Consider the following 24,348-nt stretch of genomic DNA (forward strand, 5'->3'; position numbering starts at 1 on the left):
TATTAGGCAGTGTGTTGTAGCTTCAATACAAACAGTGTTTTATCATCAGGAAATTAATACTGCCGGACTACATCTCACGGGCACAGCAGTCCAGCTAACCTGTGTAACGCTGCCCTGTCCACTGATTGGCAGTTTACTCAGGATTCTGCCAATCAGTGGTGTGGGTGGGGCTTATATACAGCTCAGAAAGCTTAGCTTTGCTGCATCAACATAACACAAAACGGGAATTCTATGAAAACTACATCAAGCAGCCTAGTAAGTGACACATCCCTGGAATCAGGCTTTCTTGCCTGATATTATGCCGCTTTCAGATTATATAGCAAAAACCTGCTGACAGATTCCTTTTAATAGATGCTGCTTGTTATGCCCAATGGTGGCACATGTGAATTTGCGGATCCACTATGCCACAGGACCGGGTCTGCCTAGGAAGGGGAGAAGCTAAGTGGCTACCTGATGCCCCTGATGGTGAGAACAGACTGGGCTGAAGGTAGCCACCAGGTACCACTCCTACTTCAGCAGCTGAAGCAGGGGTCAGGTTCACTGGCACGGACTAGGGCTATGTTCAGACACACCGGTCTAGGATACTGGATCAGGGACTGGTGGCACACTGACTGGGGTACGAGGTTCAGGCACTGGCCACTCACAGACCAGGGGACGGGGATCAGACACACAGGTCTCAACTAATGATTCAGGCATCAGCCACACATGGACCAGGGGATGAGGTTCAGGACCATAGCCACACACGGCCTGAGGGAAAATGTTCAGTCCCTAGCCACACTGGAACCAGGGGACTTTGGGAACAGGACACTATCTGCATCGGGACCAGGGACTTCGAAATAAGGACTTGGACTCCATGACCAGGGGACAACATTCAGGCACTGGCCACACTGGGACCAGGAATATGGGTTTAGGACTCTGGCTGAACCGGTACCAGGGAACCTCACAACTGCACTGATAGAACACCAACTACCTAATGACTGAACTCGTTGCTTGGCAAGTCACGAAAGGAGAGGGAGTTTTTATACAGGATGACTCCAATCAATTGCTTGGTAGCCATCTTGCAGGTGAACACGTTATACTTAGTGCCTCTCGGCTACAAGCTGGGGGTCTTTACTATATGCGCACGCTGCCGCTTTAGGAGCAGGGGAATGTGCACCGCCGGGAACAGCGGCGCGCCCACCAACAAGAGACAGGAGCTTGCCAGGGAACGATGCCGCAGTCCCTGGGTGATGAGTAAGCTGGCGTCCCTGCATGGGGAGAAGGGGACACCATGCAGGGATGCCGGCTATAGCGCTGTACTGCTGTAAGAAAACCAAATTGAATACAGGATGCAGGTGAATGACAAATGAGAAAAAACATAGTCCCACATGCCCTAAGGTTCACACTGAGTTTTTTTGCATGGGTCCAAAACTCTGCCCAATGACCGCTCATTTGTAAACAAAATCTTTTCAGCTCAACCAGCAAGACTCAACGTGATCGCTCTCAAAGCAGCAACAGTTTATTGATCTCAGATATCGTTCTTATTTACCATCCTTATTCAATATCTCATACATATAAACCAAAAACCTGTCCAATATCCATACCAATCCCTTCATAGCAAGCACAGAAAATACCAATTCCTGACACGCGAAGACCGATCCTTTTTCTAGTACACATATATGGAAAAGACCCCTGTGCAGAGCCCAGCTCTGATTGGGCGCAGGGCTCACATATCATAACAACCTCATGTGAGCCCCGGGAATGCGAGTGCCAACACTCTTGGAATGCGGATGTTTAGTAAAAGTGTTTTTATTTTTAATGGGTCAAACACTCAGATTCAAAAGGGGTTGCCCTAGCAGGGGGACAAACCTTTTAAGGACACAACTCACTTAAATTTTTGCATTTTAATGTTTTGCCTTTTTCAAAGAACCATTACTTATTTATATATATTAATGCTTAATTAGTATTGAAAAATGATACTTAGCTACTTAGCTAACAGTTGTCATTGTAAAGTCACATGATGCATACACTAAACTACCATTATCTATTACTCCTGATGAAGCTTGGCAATAAGGGGAAACGCGTCAAGTGATATGGTAATGGGAGTGATATGATAACGAGCTCACACTGGCTTAATGATTTTATAGCTTTGGTAATAAGCTTATACTGGTTTAATTATTTTTATTATTTCTAGAGAATTGGAAACCGCTGGCAACTGTAGGTTTCCACTGGTGAAAAAATCTCTACTTGGCAAAACAGCCGAATAGATCTACCCTCTATCCCAATATTCCTGAAGGGATGTTTTGAAATACACTTTTATATATCCAGTAGTGTGAAAGAACAAATAGACCGCACCACCGCCTACTAATCTTAGTGGAAACTGCTCACCTGCACTGGAAGTCAGATCTGCAGATCTCGGGTGCTGTGCCAGACATCCACGTAGACTTGTACATTTGCAAAGAAGAAAAAGGCAGCACTCACCGATCATCCGAGACAGGTAAATTTATTCACACATGGTTAAAATCTTCACGGCCGGGGGTGCTGTACAATGAGAGCGGCAAGCCTGACGACGGCCGTTTCGCGCCTGATGGGCGCTTCTACGGGTCAGTCCCGTCTCTGTAAAGTACAGAGTTCTCTACGGTGTTTCTCTCAGTATGGAGCCATTTCTGCATTCTGTGTGACCTCACAACTCACACACCTTTAATACAGCACCTATACAGGTAGTGTCAGACTGGGCTGCCAAGGGCCCACCAGTAACCAACTCTAGGGTCCCACTTCTCAGCTACCTGCAAATGTGACATTATCCTCAATCACCGATTTATATAACAATGAACTGATTTGTAAAATTAATCAGATGCCGCCTTTGTCTGAACATAGCGATTCAAGTATATTGTGCCAAGTGCTGATCATATAAGAGGGTGGTGGCCCAACGGAGGATTCTCCTGTTCTCCTGTGGCCCAGTCCAAGCCTTGATACAGGTGATGTAGATTCCCTCTTTCACAGACGCTAGTGCTAGTACATCATTTTATAACCCGCAGCCTTATAGTTTAACTACGAGAATTGTGCTATAGTACAAACTCCCCCCCAAAAAAAGGTAAAAAAAAGGGAATGTGATTCATAGGTGAACAATGCCAATGGAAAGAAAACCCTAAAATAGATCATTCATCCAGATTAATAAATATCTGACAAACCACTGACACATAGAATACTATATTCTAAAGGGTGGAATTATAAGAGAAGGAAGAACACACATACAAAAAGAAATGGTGGTGATAAACATCTGTCATCTGCTAGTCCTCTGCCCGTCTTCTAGTATACTGGGATATTAATAAATATAACCATAATGGATGCCATATCTCACGTCTTTGCTAGTGATATGAGGACTGATGGCCAATACCGTACCAAGTGCGTAAGTAGAGGTGACAAGGCTATCATTATGCCTCACCAGGGTTTCCCCGGCACAGCCAGTATACCCAGTGTAACCAGTACACCCATCAAACATTTTCAATAACTTCTGCCTTTGTATTAAGGATATAATACTTTAGAAGAAGTTATGTAAAACATACAGTAGATTAGTCTATAAATTTGATCTGAGTCTACAAATTCACAGGATATCGCAGCAAATCATGTCAATGGCAACTTCAGAAACGTTGTCATCTTTTGTAAGTGTATATTGTCTTTTCATAAGACGCTTCCATGCCCTTACTTCATGGCATCAGTGCTTTACTTACATATACTTTATAAGTGCCAACATATATATATTGTAAAGATAAAACATTTTGCACATCAGATGTGCCCTTACCTTGGGAGTAACAGCCCATTGGAAAGACAAAGAGAATAAATAGGGCCAAAAGGGGCCCCATTTTCCACGAGGCAGTCCAGATCTTCCAAAAATACGTGCCTATTCCGGGGTCTGTAGGTAATTAGATAGTTCCTCTCATGAAAAAGACTGTAGATGAACTGAACACTGAATATATTCTCTATCATTAACCTTTGGTTCCTTCCCTGTTATTCGTTCACTTATTTATGGCTTTGGCGATAAGGATATGTTTCATTGCCTATTCGCCCAATCTCACTTAACTGCATCTCTACCTATGTGAAATAACACATTAATTCTACAATTTCCTACACAACAGCTGGCAATTAAAGTTAGTTTCTATATACTTCTTTAGCTTAGTTCTGCTAAGCATAATTGTTCTTTCCAAGCAAGTTGACAGTAATTAGGACACTGTGGTGACTCTTCTTATTGGCAGATGTCTACAATGCCAACCATTGTGTGCCTCCATAAAGGTGCCAAAAGTGATAGCCATACCCCCATCCCAAAGGGTTGGCGACTCGGCACTCCTTTATCACCTAAAATGATAAATACTTAGCATATAATGTAGTATTACAATTGTAATAATAATAATAACCATATCCTTGAAATCATTATTTTCTTGGATGGGCAGACAGGCTATCATGTTTTTATATATTCCTGGCAGTAGCAACTAATCTGTGAGGGTATCTAGCCACTTCCAGGAACGTTTCTAAAGGAGCTGTCATGCTTCTACCCAGGAAGCTCTGCCACTAGGGAAGGATACAATGGGGCACCCCTGATACTTGCCCTGCGCCACACTGAGGCCCCTAGTGTCCCTATATGGGTTCTTTCACCTTGTGCGGTGATCCTATCCCTGTCTTACCCCAAGTACCACCTTGATTAGTGTGTTGGATTGTAGAACCGCTAGTCATGCTCTACTGTAAAGTTGCAGAGGAGAAACAGACAGGGATAAAAGAAAACTGCAATCTTACAAAAACAATCAAACAATCGAGTGGAAAATAGGGAAGGAGAGGGTGATGCAAATCAAATCGGAATAGAGACTGTGAGACAACACACACAAACCAACTACACCAGATATCACCTGAAGTAACTTCAAATGCCTGCTCCTTTGTCAGCTCACTCCTCCAGCTCCAAACCAGGTACTTTCAAGCTATTACTGGCAACAACTAAAGTTTAGAGGAGAGTATTTAAACAAAAGGGAAGTGATAAACTCGGATCAGCTGAGAGAACTCAGGAACGGGAGCTTCAGGAGACAAACAGAACTGTTTAACCCTTGCAAGAGTATAGCAAGGAGAACTTGAACTGCCAATGGGAAAGTGAAGCAGTTTTAACCAGTGCAGATGTACATATAACCAGCTGCCACCATCTCCTGGCCCTACTTTGTCGCAGAATCTCTGTGACAGGAACACTACCACCAATACGTTATGCCTATCTCAGAGGGTTGGCACGTAACACATAGAGTTAAAGAACACCAAGTAGAGAATTGCAGGAATCAAGACTTAAGACTTAAGTTCAGGGATCAAGATCCAAGGTCCAGTACTAGACCCAACACATAGGTCAAAATTCATGACCACCAGAAATCTGGTGTAAAAAGCTTTGAAAAGTGCAACATTTTTATTCAATGCCAAGATTCACAAAACTGTGACTTTTGGCACTTTCACGCAATTTTCACTCAGCTTCAACAAACTGGGTGGAGCTAGGATAGGGCATGGTGACTTCTGCTTATGAAATTCATTACAAGTCTTTACAACACAAATCTTACTCCAGTCCTTTGCGAGGTGCACACAGAGGCGAACTGCTTTTTGCATCTCGTCTAACTCATTAAAAGGCTTAGGCCACACATTCCACCTTGTCCCCTAATCAAGATCAGTGATGAATCGGGGCCAGAGTGTTGGACTTTTCCAAAGGCCTGAGACATTGGCAGGTATTTCTTGTGTGATACCAGTCAGTGAGCTGGAGACACTTCCTACATTGTTGCTGTGCTCTAGAAAGTAATCATTGACAGCTTTGCCCATGTTGTCTGTCCAATATGTGAATCGTGACATTCCACTGCATGAGAACATGATATAACATGAAAACAATATGTGACAAAACGAGCCTATTCAATCATGCCTGGCCATGTCACTAGCTAAGTTTCTTGGCCCTTTCGATAAGTTGCATCCCCACCAGCTATTAGTTTAGACCAGTAAATAGTGAAAATCTAAACAACTATCACTTCAGGAATCATCAGTCCCATATCTCGGCATTAAAAAAAAAATTTGAGATTTCCCTGTGTTACTTGCAGTGTGACTTTAGACAGTAGGCACGGTCTTATTACAAAATCACCTACCTTGGCTGAACCACCTCCACCAACTTGGAAAAAAATGTAATGAAAGCCATCAGGACTTATAATACCTTTGCACCTATTTAGTGGCCAACACCAGCACTACTAATTAATAAAGCCCAAAATTAGCAGTCATCAAACCAGCATCAACACTAATAAGAAGCAACGATGACAGTGAAGTATCCCTAAGATCTGGAATTCATAAATGAACGTAATCTTTCCATGACAGTGGAGAAGGAGGTGAAGAAGGAAAGAGCTACGATTCTTCATACTAGACATCTTTTTTTCACACTAATTTACAATGGACCTCCTCTTCAACAGAGCCTCTAAACTACAGGTCCTGTCCAAACCTTTATCATCATCTTCAACATTGCCAACATTTCCAACACAGACAATTTCGTGTGTAGCCCTCTGCTCCCTATTATCTAAAATGCCCATTTTATTACCATTTTTACTTTTGGAAATATTATTACTTACACTAATCTTCCTTTCAAATTGGTCATACGGTTGGAAATGCTCCACATAATGGCTCAATTTCAACTCTTGCCTTAAAGTGTCCTGGTCTATCAACCAGAAATGGGTTCACCTATGCCAAAGTAGTAGAAGCTCTTCTTCAAACTGAAAAAAATCTCTAGATTTCCTCCTAAACTCCTAAACCTGCGATCCACTCAACTATTCTTAACACCCTTCTCTAACAAAAAGAGAAACACAAAAATAGTCAAAATGTATTCTTATTTCCACGTGAAAACACGAGAAGAAATGGAATGAATCCGAAAGGGAGAAGATACAGATTAGATGCTAGAAAAAACTTTTTGACAGTGAGGGAGATCAATGAGGGGAACAGGCTGCCACGAGAGGTGGTGAGTTCTCCTTCAATGGAAGTCTTTAAACAGAGGCTGGACAGACATCTGCCTGAGATGGTTTAGTGAATCCTGCATTGAGCAGGGGGGGTTGGACATGATGACCATGGAGGTCCCTCCAACTCTAACATTCTAGGATTCTATGAAAAAGACAAACTACCTTTTCTCTTTCTCATTTTCCTTAAAAGTTCTGAACCTCTGAGTAATTTTCCGACTGGACTGATGTTATGTAGAGGAAATGGTACTTGAACCAGCACATCTCCTCTTTTTAGTGCTTTAAAACTTATTTTATATCTGCATGTTGCAGATCCTTTAATGTATGACAATTTTCAAACTAAGTAAAAAAAAAAAAAAAACCCGGAGGATTGAAAAACGAACTAACAAATAGATACCATTACCCATATATTAAACATATACTTTATTAATCATGATTAAAACAAATAAATAAAAACTGTAAAATTCCCAAAATGATATAGAACTTATTGGACAAAGTGGTCACAATGGACATACCCCCAAAATAATAGGGTAATATTACAAAGGGTAGGGATGAAGGGACAGGGGGTGGAAGAAAATTACTCTCTATTCACTCTCCATAAAGGATAGACCCTAGGGATGACCCTACCTGGCACTCTAGATAAGCACGCAAGATAGGCGCCCCTGCTCACAGTGGTCTCACCTTAGGAAACCCTTTTAAAGACTAATCCTTATATGTATAGACTCCCCTAATATAAGGAAGACAGAAACAACATCCATACAATATGGACAACAAAGTGATTATCCCTCAATGTGGCAGATCCAACACTATACAATAAAGTGATATCAATGTAACAAACAAGACAGGTATAAAGTGCTATCGTTGCTCGTAAATTACTGTGTTACACCAGAATACACAATAGTCAAAAATTAACCCAGCAAGCTTTAGAAATGACGGAACAAAAACAAAGGTATATCACTAAAAAGAACAGCGAGGACCCCATATCCACCAATACATCGCAACCTCATTATTGGTATTGGTTCATCAGGAGGCTTAGAGGGGAGATCCATCAAAAGAAGCTAGTTGTAGTTATGACTACGGATGTAAAAAATGACACATGTAATACTAAGGGCGGAAGAAACGCGTCGGATGTTTTCTATGGAATTTACGCAATAATTCGACGTGCTTTTATATGTTTTTATACAAAGAATTTGGATGTTCAGTTTTCTCTACCTTTCCTTCTATTAGCACAGTGTCCTCTGCTACTGTCACAGAAGGAAAAAACTACGGAATGTTGCAATTAATTTATACAAAGTTATACATATTATTTATTTGGCAGTGTAATCCATTGTTTTTATCACACATGGAAAAATCAACCCCTTCACGCCGCAGCCCATTTTCGTTTTTGCGTTTCTGTTTTTCGCTCCTCTTCTCCCAGAGCCATAACTTTTTTATTTTTCCATCAATACGGCCATGTGAGGGCTTGTTTTTTTTTGCGTGACAAGTTGTACTTTTGAACGACACCATTGGTTTTAACATTTCGTGTAATGGAAAACAGGAAAAAAAATTCCAAGTGCGGTGATATTGCAGAAAAAGTCCAATTCCACAACTTTTTTTTTATCATGTTGACCAAATGCTAAAACTGACCTGCCATTATGATTCCCCGGGTCATTAAGAATTTGTAGACACCAAACATGTCTAGGTTCTTTTTTATTTAAGTGGTGAAAAATAATCCAAAGTTTGTTAAAAAAAAAATAATTGCATCATTTTCTGTAGCGTCTCCATTTTTCGTGATCTCGGGTTGGGTGAGGGCTAGTTTTTTGTGCACCAAGCTGACGTTTTTATTGATACCATTTTGGTGCGGATACTATCTTTTAATCGCTCGTTATTGCATTTTAATGCAATGTTGCAGCAACAGAAAAAAAGGTTATTCTGGAGTTTTGACTTTTTTCTCGCTAAGCCATTTACTGATCGGATTAATTGTTTTTATATATTGATAGATCGGACGATTCTGGACGTGGTGATGACAGATATGTGTATTTTTTATTAATTTTTATTTTGAATGGGGAGGGGCTCATAGCAATCTGGCACTGACAACCACAGGGGTCTTCTGCAGACCCCAGGTTGTCATGCCAACCCATCGGCGACTCGCGGTCATGTGACACGAGTGCCAATGGGCAGGATTAGTGATGCACCCACATTAAATGCTGGCAGATTAAATGTCAGAGATTGACAGCGGTATTTAACAGGTTAACGGCCGCGGGTGGATCGCGATTCCACTCGCGACTGTTAGGGGCACATGCCAGCTGTTTAAAACGTATCTGAAGTTTTTCCTTCACACATGATTTGTTGTATAAATTTCTGCTCATGAAAATTAGTTAAAATTAGGGAAGCACATGGATTTCTGCAGGCACCATTCAGATTAAGGGACAGCTGCTTATCTTTCTGGCATTCATTTACCGTCTAAATTAAAAAGAGAACAGATTTTTGCTACCTAATCTGAGAGAAGCATCCTTTAGGGGCATAGACCCTGATTCCAGCGATGTATCACTTACTGGGCTGATTGTTGTAGGTCTGATAAAATCATTGTTTTATCAGCAGATTATCGCTAGAGGGCTAGTAAACCTGCTGCCATGTAGTCCTCCATATTCACGAGCCACCACTTTCTGCCTATGCACAGTGCACACAGAAATCTGCCAATCAGTGGTGTGGGCGGGGTTATACAGAGCTCAGTATTCAGAGAACTGCTGGATCTGCAGCGGATAAAAGTTATTTTATAAAAACTGCCGCAAACAGCCCAGTAAATGATACGCTGTACCTCCATCACGCTGCTCACAAATGGGACAGCAGGCACTTGGTGACAGATTCCCTTTAGCTTCAATTCACCTGAGGAACACTACATGGGAAATTAAGGGTGGGCTGTCATTATACTGCACAGATGTACCCGGACGTCCACGATTGGAGGCATTCTTTCTACCTACAGTGGATATAAAAACTCTCTAAAAAATGAATGTAAAAAAAAAGTCAACAGTAATGGAGGTTAAAGTTCTACTGTGATCTGCTGTACTTTGCGCTGGGGTTCCAGTTGTTTTGGTTAGATAATTAACAGTAACCTGCTATAAAATTATATGAATTTATTGCACAGAAATAAAAGTATTCAAGGAAGCACCTAGAAAATATTATGCAGGACTAACACCCAAACTGCAGTAACTTTGCTGTTGTTTTGCCTTCAGAAAAATTGAAATTTTGGGGGGAATTGTTATGATCCGGTGACCTTGGAGCCGCATGAATAACTTTCACTGGAGTAGGTGGTAACTGTACTGACCGCAAATCCTGATCTAACAGCGCAACTAGAAGTAGCCGTGGGGTGTGCCTAACAAACCCTAGACACCTTGTCACAGCCGGAGGACTAAATACCCCTATAGATGGAAATAGGAATATTATCTTGCCTCAGAGCAGAACCCCAAAGGATAGGCAGCCCCCCACGAATATTGACTGTGAGTAGGAGAGGAAAGATACACACAGGCAGAAAACAAGATTTAGCAAAAGAGGCCACTCTAGCTAAAATAGGAAAGGATAGGACAGAATACTGTGCGGTCAGTATAAAACCCTTCCAAAAATATCCACAGCATACAAAAAATTCCTCCATCTAACTAAAGACGTGGAACGTATATCTGCAGCTCCAGAGAATCCTACACACAGAGCAGAAATACAATCAAAAATCCAGAGGTCCAACACCTCCCAATAACCATTGACAACTGGCAAGGACTAATGAATCCTGCAAACCTAAATACCCCAGTCAGAATTGCAATCAGCAGATACACCTGACCAGGACTGCAGCCCAGGGACAACTGCATTACCACCTACAACCACCGGAGGGAGCCCAAAAGCAGAATTCACAACAGGGAATGTGCATTTGTGTCAGATTGGCAGTGTATTTTTCATCCAAATTTTCCAGAGAGAAAATGCACAATTGGCAGCATCGTAGATGAGATTTACTGAAGAAAATCCGCAGCAGAAAATTGACCAGTACTATTGGAACGCCCGCCATGGCCGTGGGGTACTCAGTACCGGGTCCAGTAGTTGTTAAAGTGGAGGTTACGGTGGCGGCGACCCGGTCCGTGGCCCTGGGCACCCAAGCAAAAGGGAATGTCCGTAAAGAGGTTTTGTGAATAAAGTTTGTTCATGACGCCACCTGTGGTTCTCGGTCAGGGATGACCGACGCTGCTTAAAGGGGTCCACTGGGGTGATGTCATGGCAGCTAAGATGGTATGGCTTCCCACAGGTGAAGCTGGATCCCCAGGGCTCCCGGTGTATAGATGAAGATGATGGGTGGTGTAGCAAGAAACGGAGGACACAGGTTTGCAGTCTCTTTACCTTGTTTACTGCTGAATTCAGGCAGCCACAGTCCAGGGTACCGGACCACAGGTGTCAATGGTCTGGCCGGCGTGGAAGCGAGTTGGGAGACCCCCTTACCAGGTGAGGTTAGAAGCCTTCCCTCTAGTGCTGTGGTGTAGTCCCTTGATGCCTTATGCCTCTCACAAGGTACTCACGTATTCTCTGTCCTCCAGGTTGGTAGGACACAATCCGTAAGACAGGTAGCTTGACGCTTTTTACAGGTTCTATGCGCTACTGTGTCCTCAGGTGTAAAGGCAGACAGGTGACTTGTAATCCAGCTGTCCTGCCGGTTTCTGCTGTGAGACGTGGAGTCCCTCACAACCTCGGTCTTCCAGCTACCGATGTCCGATGTCTGCGCTCAGTAGGGAGGTAGCCCAGTCGCAGCTAATTCCCCGGTTCTTCACTTTCCTGTGCTCCACTTCCCCTACACATTCAGTACAATCTGTTCTTTCCTTCTCTTCTGTCTCTTGCCAGGAGCTGCAGCACTTCTTGTGGCTGCACGGCCCCTTCAGTCTTTCTGACTTTCACTGTCTGACTGCTCTCTTCTCTGTCCCTCTGACAGACTGACTGACCTCACTTTCCCTCCAGACCAGAATAAATATAGGGGAGCCACCCATAAGCTGGATCACAGCTCCCCCTTCTGGCCTGGAGTAGGAACATGTTGTATGCTTGTGATTACCTGATAAGAGAGATCCTTCCTCGCTTCCAAGCGTGACATCACTCTCCCCGTGAGAAAAGCAATGCCATGGTAACAACCAGGAACCTGGGGTGTTACACTATGCATCTGCAATTTACAGCATTTTTTCTTGCTACAAATTCAATAGTGGATATCACCCTTTGCAATGCTGAAGATAAAAGGTGTTGTAAATCTGCAGCATGTCCACATCAGACATACAGGTGCTTCTCACAAAATTAGAATATCATCAAAAAGTTAATTTATTTCAGTTATTCAATACAAAAAGTGAAACTCATATTATATAGAGTCATTACAAACAGAGTGATCTATTTCAAGTGTTTGTTTCTGTTAATGTTGATGATCATGGCTTACAGCCAATGAAAACCCAAAAGTCATTATCTCAATAAATTAGAATACTTTATAACACCAGGTTGAAAAATGATTTTAAAATCCGAAAGGTTGGCCTACTGAAATGTATGTTCAGTAAATGCACTCAATACTTGTCGGAGCTCCTTTTTGCATTAATTACTGCATCAATGCGGCGTGTAGCATTTAAAAAATTATTGTATGATAAGGTTGTAGAACTGCTAGGCCCCAAGCTGCCATGGAAGCCCCCAACAGTCTGCTGTCCTGTCGTGACAAAGATGGCTCCCGTTCTCTTTCTAGCCACTTAGGCGCAGCAGCAACTGATACTACTTTCTAAGTGGTTAAAAGGCTGAGAGCAGCATGTGATAGCGGAGCCCACTGTTGGGGGCACAGACCCTCATCCTGCCCCATCATTGTACTGTGCATGTACAGCATTCACACGTGACATTAGACCAAGGCTACACAGTGATTTTGGCTGAGACACACAAGCAATGATCATTCTACGCCATTGCTGCATTGCAAACCACAAGGTGACTTGATTATGACAAGCAAGTTGCAAATAGAATAATTTGGAATTTTTGCATCTTCCTTGTGGCGTCATTTCGCACAGGACCCCCAACTCTCTTTGAGGGCCCCCAGCATTTCTATTCCGAGGTTAAGACTGCTTAAGGACCTTTGGTGCCATCACAGTCATATGACCATTATGTCAAAAAAGGTCATTTACCTGTGGGAGTCTAGAGGAAATGAAGAGGAGACAGGCTGGTATGTGCACTGTGTGTAGATATATGTGTAGTGTGTGTGTGTAGGTGTATATACAGTGGGGCAAAAAAGTATTTAGTCAGTCAGCAATAGTGCAAGTTCCACCACTTAAAAAGATGAGAGGCGTCTGTAATTTACATCATAGGTAGACCTCAACTATGGGAGACAAACTGAGAAAAAAAATCCAGAAAATCACATTGTCTGTTTTTTTATAATTTTTTTGCATATTATGGTGGAAAATAAGTATTTGGTCAGAAACAAACAATCAAGATTTCTGGATGTCACAGACCTGTAAATTCTTCTTTAAGAGTCTCCTCTTTCCTCCACTCATTACCTGTAGTAATGGCACCTGTTTAAACTTGTTATCAGTATAAAAAGACACCTGTGCACACCCTCAAACAGTCTGACTCCAAACTCCACTATGGTGAAGACCAAAGAGCTGTCAAAGGACACCAGAAACAAAATTGTAGCCCTGCACCAGGCTGGGAAGACTAAATCTGCAATAGCCAACCAGCTTGGAGTGAAGAAATCAACAGTGGGAGCAATAATTAGAAAATGGAAGACATACAAGACCACTGATAATCTCCCTCGATCTGGGGCTCCACGCAAAATCCCTCCCCGTGGGGTCAGAATGATCACAAGAACGGTGAGCAAAAATCCCAGAACCACGCGGGGGGACCTAGTGAATGAACTGCAGAGAGCTGGGACCAATGTAACAAGGCCTACCATAAGTAACACACTACGCCACCATGGACTCAGATCCTGCAGTGCCAGACGTGTCCCACTGCTTAAGCCAGTACATGTCCGGGCCCGTCTGAAGTTTGCTAGAGAGCATTTGGATGATCCAGAGGAGTTTTGGGAGAATGTCCTATGGTCTGATGAAACCAAACTGGAACTGTTTGGTAGAAACACAACTTGTCGTGTTTGGAGGAAAAAGAATACTGAGTTGCATCCATCAAACACCATACCTACTGTAAAGCATGGTGGTGGAAACATCATGCTTTGGGGCTGTTTCTCTGCAAAGGGGCCAGGACGACTGATCCGGGTACATGAAAGAATGAATGGGGCCATGTATCGTGAGATTTTGAGTGCAAACCTCCTTCCATCAGCAAGGGCATTGAAGATGAAATGTGGCTGGGTCTTTCAACATGACAATGATCCAAAGCACACCGCCAGGGCAACGAAGGAGTGGCTTCGTAAGAAGCATTTCAAGGTCCTGGAGTGGCCTAGCCAGTCTCCAGATCTCAACCCTATAGAAAACCTTTGGAGGGAGTTGAAAGTCCGTGTTGCCAAGCGAAAAGCCAAAAACATCACTGCTCTAGAGGAGATCTGCATGGAGGAATGGGCCAACATACCAACAACAGTGTGTGGCAACCTTGTGAAGACTTACAGAAAACGTTTGACCTCTGTCATTGCCAACAAAGGATATATTACAAAGTATTGAGATGAAATTTTGTTTCTGACCAAATACTTATTTTCCACCATAATATGCAAATAAAATGTTAAAAAAACAGACAATGTGATTTTCTGGATTTTTTTTTCTCAGTTTGTCTCCCATAGTTGAGATCTACCTATGATGTAAATTACAGACGCCTCTCATCTTTTTAAGTGGTGGAACTTGCACTATTGCTGACTGACTAAATACTTTTTTGCCCCACTGTACATGTGTATGTAATTGCAGTGTGTGTGTATATATAGTACGTGTATGAATACATGTGTATGTGGAACACCCCGCCTGGGCCGTGGGGTACTTGGTACCTGGTCCGGTCTTAAAGGGGATGTCACAGTGGCTGTGACCCGGTCCGTGGCCCTGGGTGCCCAATTAAAGGGGAAAGGTCTTTAGAGGGAATATGGTATAAAGTCTATTGTTCGAGACGCCACCTGTGGTTCTCGGTCAGTAGGGACCAATGCTGCTTTAAATGGGTCCTCTGGGGGATGTGTGGCACCCCAGGAGTTCGGGTACCACTGTAGTGCTGTCTTCCTCACTGGTAGGATAGTGCTATGTCTGGAGACAAGTGAGGTTTCCTTTGGTAGGTTTACACTCACACAACACCTTCCACTTCCAGGCCAGGAGGGGGAGCTCCAAGCCCTGTTTTAGGGCAGCTTCCCTCAATAAAGATCCTGGTTTGGAGGCAGAGAGAGCTCAGTTTGTAGAAGGAGTCTGTGTGCGAGGACAGACAGAAGTGGAGCACAGAGGAAAGAGAGAGCTCCAGGAGGCCATGAGCAGGCCTCTGAAGAGTATCAGCGCAGGAATCCGGGCATCGGGAGACCGAGGCTTTTGTGGATTATAAAACATAGAGCAGAACCGGAGGGTATTGTTCTACAAGGACTTTGCCCATAATTACCTGTGGCACAGCAGCACCTAGGAGCCTGGAGTCACCGAGAACAGACCCCAGTTCACACGGCCCGAGCTGCCTGCCATACATGTACCTGTCCTAGAACAGCAGAACGATTAAAGACCTTGTTGAGACAGTTAGTGGCAGCAGGGACATAGAGACAGAAAGCGCAGAGTGGTAGGCTCCCACCTGACTTACCCAGGGGAACTTGCTTGTCTCTGCACTGCCCGGAATTTTCTGACTGCCCTGTAATCTGGTGCTCTGGACTGTGGATGCTGAAGCCTTCAGTAAACCAAGGTAAAGAGACTACAATATAAAGTGAATAAATAGATATGAGGCGAAGCCTCAGCCAGCTCACCGATTCGCTTCACAGGTGTACGGAACCCGTCCTGACCCAACGTGTCTTCAATCCAATATGTGAACAAAGTTAGTAGTTCCAGCTCCTTTTAAAATTTCCAATTCTTTATTTTCCATTAAAACTGCAAAGTCCTTGTGCAAAGTGGATGTAGTTACAGTGGATACAGAAAAACAAGCAACGCGTTTCGATCTAATATGATCTTTTTCACAGCTTGACCTTTGTTCACATAAAGAGACTACAACCTTGTGTCCTCGTTCTTATCTGCACCTCTCACCATACCACCATCTACACACCGGGAGCCCTGGGGATATACTTCACCTGTGGGAAGTTATACCATCTAGCTGCCATAACATCACTCCAGTGGGCACCTTAAAGCAGCATCAGTCCCCACTGACCGAATACCACAGGTGGCATCACGAACACAAACTCTATCTCTTTAAAGACCTTTTCCCTTTTACATGGGCGCCCTGGGCCACGGACCCGGTCGCAGCCACTGTGACATCCCCCTGTGAACCGCAGGACCCGGTACCGAGTACCCCTAGCCCATGGTGCGACACAGATGTTGTTGCAGCAATGATGGTGACGCTTCCCACAGGTGAAGTGGGGTCCCAGGGCTCCCAAGGTGTGTGACAAAGATGGTGTATGCCGACGAATAAGTGGAGGACACAAGTTGTAAAGTCTTTACCTGGTTTACTGTCATTAGCAGGCCACAGTCCTGGGTACCAGGCACAGGTGGTGATGTGGTCCGGCCAGCTTGGAGGCAAAGATGATCCCTCTCCCAGGTGAGGTTTGTAAGCCTTTTCTACTTGCGCTAAAATGGTGAGGTCCCTGCTGCTTGTAGCTTGCTGGCAAGGTATCTTCTCTCCCCTGTCCTGGGACAGTTGCCTGCACGGTAGGCAGTTTGAGCCTTTTTTGGGTCTCTACCATCACCGGGCTTTTAGCGTACTGCTGTACCTCAGGCTCGGTGCGGGAGGTTAACATGTAGTCTAGTGCCTTCCAGTTCTGTTTTGTGTCTTAGAGTCCCACAAAAGCCTCAGGCTCCCAGTACCTGGTTTCTGTGCTCTGGCTCTGAGGGTGCCTGGTCACAGTTCCCCTCTGAGCCCTGTTCCACTCCTGCGCTCCTTTCCTCAGTGCTCCACTGCATGCAACAACCTTTCAGGTTCTCCTCTTCTCTGGAGCCGCAGCTCAATCCTGGCTGCACGGCTCCGCTGTCTGCTCTCTCAGACTTCCTTCTCTGTTCAGGGTCTCTCAACAACTGCCTAACTCCTCCTCCAGGCCAGATAACATATAGCTGGGGGATGCTCCCCTGAATCCGGGTTCAGAGCTCCCCCTTCTGGCCTGGATTCAGAATGTGGTGCATGTGTGTACTTACCTGGTAAAGAGAATCCTCCTTGCCTCCAAGCGTGATATCACCCTCCCCGAAGGGAACGAACATCATTGTAACAACTGGTCCCCTGGGATGTTACATATGTATGTGCTTTGTGTTAGGCATCAGAATTCTCCCGCTGCACAGGATAAATCCCAAGCCTTATCTACCTCTTTGGTCTCCCATTCGGGTTCAGCCACTGCTGAGTATAGATGTCAGTCCCAGCATCTTGCTTGGTGTTTTCTTGGTTCCTACTGACTCTCCAGCCAAGTCTATAGCAGTCAGCCATAAACAGAGGCGACCTGATGCTCTAGAGTCTAAGTCAGAAATCACCTTACTGAGCATGCACGTGAGGTGGCGTCTTCTCATTAGTGGACGGATGTCAGCTGCTCTGGTGATGTCACAGCTTCGGATTGGTCCGCTGACAAGGTCCTGTCCGTCTAGATATGAGTCTAGTGTATAAAAGGCTCTCAGAGGCGCACGCAGGTGTGCTAGTATAAATCTCATTACATGTGTGTTTGGGATAGTGCATCATTGTGGTCTTTATCAGCATGTGCTCAGGGTCGGCAGTAAGCCGTTAGAATTTCGGTTCTCCAGAGAAGAGTTTGTCGAAATGAATTCAGGGCTGGTGTTTAGCCAGAGAGGAGTTGGTTGAGTGCTTTTGCTGACTGTGTGACCACTGTTTGCTTTTAACCCTGTGAGCGGGCTTTGTTCCCCTGTGAGGTTAACAGGGATCGTATTTAGCATCATACCTTTTCCGTTACTGTATGCGAATGACACAGCTCTATTGCAGAGCATCTATTCCATTACTGTGTGCGAGTGACACAGCTCAGTAGCAGAGCATCTGTTTTGTTTGTGTGTTCATTTCATGTGCTGTTCACTGAGTGGCGTTTAACTCAGTATGAGCAAGCAATCGATCGCTGCGTGTTCCATCATTGTTCACTCTAGCTGCAGTTTAACATCTCTGCACGGTGGACCCTGGGTTGCGATTGCACTTCTCTATTAAATTTATTTAGCGCAATCCGCCAACCCTAACACAGTGTGTGTGTGTGTGTGTACATGTGTATGAATGTGCTGTGTGGATTTGTATATACAGGTGTATGTGCAATGTGTGTGTAATGACATAATTACATTTGAATAGATGTTGATTTTTTGTTAAAGAATAAATGTGGTTTGTTGTTCATGGAAAAAAAACAATAACGCATCCCCCGAAAATAAGCCCTATTCCAGCTTTCAGAGCAAAAAATAATATTAGACGCTGTGTTATTTTTGGAGAAACATGGTATGTACATAAACCTGAAAGAATTACTAAAACATTATCAGACATGAACTGTAATTTACAGATGTGTTTCAATTTGATGCAAGTACAATCAGGAAAAACAATGTATTGCATGATTGTAAAATGAAATAATAAATAAATGCATTACTACAACAAAAATCCTGTTTGTGCCCCTGTAGACATATTTTGCAAATAATATTTTGCCAGAGCCTTATCCAAAGAATTTTTGGTCAAGGCAAAAGCTAAAGCAAAGTTCAAAACGCGTAAGTCCTAAGAAGCTGGTCGCGGCGAGGAGAGGTTATGATTTGAATGTATTTTCCATATTCATACAAAGGTTTAAAGGACTGTTTTTCTAATTAGGGATATTCATGAAAAGATAAGCATAATTTTTAACCATTGGAAAATTTTATTAGAAATTAATTTAATCAGCATAGTATAAATTAGCAGAGTAAAGTCCCAGGTAGACTTGCAATTGCTTCAGGAGAACATCATTACATGGATAGGATATGATGTCTTCAATGTAATGTTAAGATCATTTAAAAATTAATGTCTGGTTTAAATTGTATTTTTTTTATTTTTTATTTATATTTCACTTACTTAGCATTTATATTTTGCTGGAAATTATAACATATAAGTAGCTTTTTCATGCGGGCGAATGTAGTTATCTGGTGATCTTCAAAACAATAAGTGGAAACTAATATCCGACCCCCTTTCGTCCATATCCATATGCCATGGTCTCAGGAACGTAGCTACAATAGGTGCAGGAGTTCAAATTACACCCAGGCCCTGGAGAATAGGGGGTCCGAAAAGTCCCTCTAGCCTATATGAAAAGACCAATACTACTAAATAATTGTGGACCTCGTTGGATCTTTTGCATTGGGGCCCATAAGTTTTGAGATTAACCACTGGATGGACTCGTTCACTTTTTCAACCATACTATTTAACTACCTGTGCTTAGATATACCAGTTCTTTAGTAAAGCCAAAGCCATCGTCTCATCACGAAATGGAATATTGATGTTTTTGCTAGATTTTATGAAATGTTATTGCCTTAAAGAAGATTCAGGAAAATGAATGGCCACATGGACTGGAACAACCACAATAAGAGCCAATAGTTACATACTCTGCCACCTAAAGGGAGTTCCTGAACATCAACCCCCCAATCCTATGCAGTCTATGTGCTCTAATAGGGCCAACGAAAAGATATTATTGAGATGAGACATCTCCTTTAAAGAAGCACTCCTCCTCCCATCCAAGTTTTTATCCTCTTAATATATATCGCAGTCATCATATTATACAATACTGTGTACTTACAATTGCTCGTTTTGCATTTCTACCCAGCTAATTATTCTCTTTTCTCTGCTGTAGAAAGAGGAAGTCTCTATTCCCTGCATGAGTCATTCCCCTCGTCAACTCCTGACCCAGTTGCTCCCTCTCTCCCCCCACTTCCACCACCACACCAGGGACATCTGCAGTGATGACTCATGCAGGGAAAAGTGACCTCCTGTTTCTACATAGGGCTTAAAAGGATTCACCTAGTCAGTTTTTAATCACATAATGTCATAGATCTAATGGAAAAGAGGACAATTAGCTGGGGAGAAAGGCGAAATGAGCAATTGCAAGTACACAGTGCTATATAATATGATGACGGCAATATATATTAAGAGGATAAAAACTTTGATGGGAGGAGGAGTACTTCCTAATAATGTTGGGAAATAAGTACATGGCAGAAGATATATCTAGAAAACATGTCTACTACACACATGATCAAGCATACTAAAGAATGCTAATGGCATTGATACTGTGTTTCTTCGCTGTACACAATATGATGTTTAACAAGTAAAATAATGAATTTGTTCTTTGAACCAGTTCCAATTAATGACATTTATTATTATCTGATAATATAAATAATATTCTACTGATAACAAGTAGGAATGAAAAAGTTTGCATTAATTCTTCTAGATCTTCTATAAAGCTTGTAAAAGCAAATTATTATCCTGCAATGTACATTAATGAATAAATTAAGCAGCGTTGCGCAGTCATAACTTTTCCCCAGGCTCATGGCTTTCCCTGCAAAATATATTCTTTAAGACTCTGATCAACATAGTGTTGACCAATTAATCGGAGATTGGTTTGGCAAATCAGTTTGCAGCTTTCCTCAGCAGCTTCTTCGGAGTCGTTGTCAAAATAACTGAAACGAAGAAAAAGGTGCAGTGTTATTTAAAAATGGTGTGCAGTGACATAAAAGAAAGCGTGCCACAAGTGTAAAAACATCAATCAAGTGATTTTGGTGCCAACAGAGAAAAATTGCTGCTAGAAGGGTCGGGTAGCGGTTTATTCCCATCCCAATGGAAAATGCATAAACTCAATTAGACTGAGCATGCATGTTTATGGTGGAGTCAGGAGGAATAGACATCTTCTGAGCAAGCTTTTTGCAGTTTTCTCGTGTGTAATGACCACCTACTTGTGCCGGACATCAGCTTAGAAGTAGTCAGATAAATTGACACTGACTATACAGTTGTGTCCAAAAGTTTTGAGACAAAGTTTGCTGCTTCAGTGTTTACTTCAGCGTTCTATAAGTAACATCGCCCAAAAATATAAACTTGACCTTGGAGACAATGTCAAGGATAAACTTGGCCTTGGAGACAATGTCAAGGATAAACTTGGCCTTGGAGACAATGTCAAGGATAAACTTGGCCTTGGAGACAATGTCAAGGATAAACTTGGCCTTGGAGACAATGTCAAGGTTGAAACTATGGAGGGGAACTGTCACTCTTTTTTCAGGTCACGCCTTTAATTACTCGGTCATACTTACCTTTGGTTTCTGAATAACTTCTTACATTTCCAGCAATTGCTTATTTGTTCTAGCTACATCTATTTTCACCTCTGTTTCTCCTTTTCTGCTATAATTTACTTTTTTATACATTACATGCTTGTGTCCTTCTATGATATTTGCAAATAAAGCTCACTATAATTATTTCATTTATTTTCACCTGCAATTATGCAAATCCTGATTAATGTCATGGTTACCTTTCCCTTGGAAAGTTCTGGTACATCCAGTTGATGCAGGCTTTCTCAGGTCTAGTCTCATTGTCTTCAGAGTCATCTAGAAAATTCACTGCTTGATCACTAGAACCCAAAGACAGAAAATCAGAGATACTCAAAGGACAGACCTATCAATCAAGCCAAGCTTTGGTAAAAGCTTAAGGAAGCGCCTTGAATCTTCTCACCATTCTAGACGATTTGTTAAACTGTGTTTTTTCTGAAATTGGAAAGCCTCTCAGATGTCAGAAGCTCAGCTACCTCAACAGACTTTGTGCTATCCACTCCATCAGGCAGATCCCTCAGCCTTCACCCTTTATCTCCAATACAGGGATCTGGACTTATAATAGGGCCTCCTGGGTTGCATGCACAGAGTAGCTACTGGCCAGAGGAGCGAAACGGAGGCAAAGAAAGTCAGAACTAAGCTAGCCAATACAGGAGAGACAAAATAAGGGACCGATACAGAAAGCAAAATCGTAGTCTGAGGAATTGCTGGGATCAAATATCTGAAAACGGCGAAGTTGGATGAACCGGGGTCAAAGTCAGGAGGGTTTACAGACAAGGACACAGTCAAGGACAAGCCAGGTACAAATCAGGATAAACACAATTGGGAAAAGTGCCAGTGAACAGGAATTAATCCAAGCGTGATAACTGGTAACTGCTAGCATTATGCTGGGAGTTTAAATAGGGTGTGGTAATGCCCCATGTGCCAAAGCAAGGAATTGATGGGACCTGGACAGCACATACCCATCCTATCTAACTGGATGGTATCACAGGTTCCAGCCACACAAGGATCCCTGGCTGGACAGCCTCTGTGCCTCCAAGTGATATTAGCCATGACATCTCTGCCTACCAGCTGCTCTCCCCACCCTGATCGAAGCATCTTCAGTGATGCTTGTTTGAGGGACAGGTCTAGCCCATGCTCTACTGAGCATGGGTCAATTCCAACGCATGATCAGTGTGAACCGCATGCTAACAGTGCTATATTTCCTTTGAATGTGTAGCGACAGCACTCTCTCGTCGCCTCTAATGAGAAGTGACGCATCGGTAAGAGAGTGCACTGTCAGTGTGGATTGAAAGGAGAGAACACGGCAAACAGAGGGGGAGAGAAGAGCTCAGCCCCAGAAACTGGCATCACTGATGACGTTTCGCTTCAAGGAGGGGGCAGAGGCTGTGGCCACGACCACAATCCCTTCCCCATCATGAAGTCCTGTTTGAGTATCCCAACATGGACGGGATTCTCAAATGAAATGTCATCAAAAACATTTAAAAAAGCAATGAAGATGGAGCAGAGAGGGAGTGGTAGGGAATTATTAATTATTACATTAAATAGATAGAAATTTAGGACTAAATTAACTTTGGTTTCTAACTACCCTTTTAAGGAATTCTATTCCTTATTGATTTATTGATTCCTGTTAAATACTGTTCTTCGAATATTAGTATAACTTCATTTATCAGATAAATAAATATTATTAAGGGGGAAATTAACTATTGCGGAATCAAATTGCTCTCATCTTCATTTGCAGGATATCATCTGTACAAAAGAAGAGGGAAACCTGCACATTAAAAGGGAAAAGTGACCTTTACACATGTAGCAATTCCTAATTAATACAATTATTTATTGTTCAATAATAATTAAATGTATTATTTAATTATATTGTTTCACAATTATTATATAATTATAATTAATTAATTATTTAATCTAATTATTTATTTGGTTTTTATTGCCTTCATTACGTGCAATATCTGTATATTTTATCTATATTTATTATTGATTTTTCATGAAATTCCTTTGCGATGCAAATATTTTTTCAATATGAGGCACTTATCCACTTTATTTGCATGTACTGTAGATTGACACTTTATTTGTCTTGCAGCCTTTGTTTCCAAATTTCCTTTTATAGATATATATATACTGTACTTCATTTATACCAGTGAGATTTGATTAGAACCACAATAGTAACACCTACGGGATAACAACAAATATTAAACAGTAAAAAGGAAATGTGATAATAGTAAAATATAAAACCCTCGGTGTACTAAAAAACGAGTAAATAATCATAAAATGTAAAAAAAACAACACTATGGATGACCATAAAATGCCAGACAAGGTAATACTGATAAAAAAATGCCTTTATTAACACATATAACAGTAGGGATAATAAATTAAAGTGTGCACACAACAGAGACCATATTAAATATATACCAAAAATAAACTAAAACGAGCAAATAGACCAATAGAAATTACAATATATAATTAGACCATAATGACCCACTGGACCCTTATAAGGTGCCTCCTACCAGACCAACAATATACCTGAAAAGGGAAATTATTTCTGAAACGCGCGTCGGGGTGCGCACACCATAGAGACCAAGCGGACCTTCAAGGTATAGACGCCTAATTTGTATTTTCACCTGTTTTTTGTCACATTGCACTTTGCTCCTATATGGAGACCACTATTTGTTTTTTTCTTTCCTAATATGACACTTCTTGCACTTTATCTCAGCACAATTATAGGAATTTTTCTGTTCCTTCATTATTTTTATATTTTTATGTATATATTTTTCATACATATTATGGAAGAACCACAATCAAATTGTTGGTCTGGTAGGAGGCACCTTATAAGGGTCCAGTGGGCCATTTTGGTCTAATCATATATTGTAATTTCTATTGGTCTATTTGTTCGTTTTATTTTATTTTTGGTATATATTTAATATGTTCTATGTTGTGTGCACTTTTTAATTTATTATTCTTACTGTTATATGTATTAATAAATGCATTTTTGATCAGTATTACCTTGTCTGGTATTTTATGGT

The 24,348-nt window shown here is 42.1% G+C and overlaps 1 protein-coding gene across 6 annotated transcripts in view; it reads right to left on the reverse strand.

The window, feature by feature from the left end:
- The window catches only part of CDHR5 (cadherin related family member 5), a 74,543-nt gene extending 70,575 nt beyond the window's left edge, over positions 1–3,968 (reverse strand). For 4 of the 6 annotated variants that reach the window (XM_069739700.1, XM_069739699.1, XM_069739697.1 and 1 more), the window contains exon 1: positions 3,782–3,939. In XM_069739700.1, coding sequence (XP_069595801.1) covers positions 3,782–3,842 — 61 coding nt within the window. In that variant the 5' untranslated portion in view covers positions 3,843–3,939. Of the gene's footprint in view, positions 1–3,781 lie in introns of all 6 variants that reach the window. The other 2 variants (XM_069739696.1, XM_069739698.1) reach the window with 2 other exon arrangements.
- Positions 3,969–24,348: the final 20,380 nt, after the last annotated feature.

The sequence above is a fragment of the Ranitomeya imitator genome, chromosome 9, assembly GCF_032444005.1.
Source record: "Ranitomeya imitator isolate aRanImi1 chromosome 9, aRanImi1.pri, whole genome shotgun sequence".
Classification (NCBI taxonomy): Eukaryota; Metazoa; Chordata; class Amphibia; order Anura; family Dendrobatidae; genus Ranitomeya; species Ranitomeya imitator.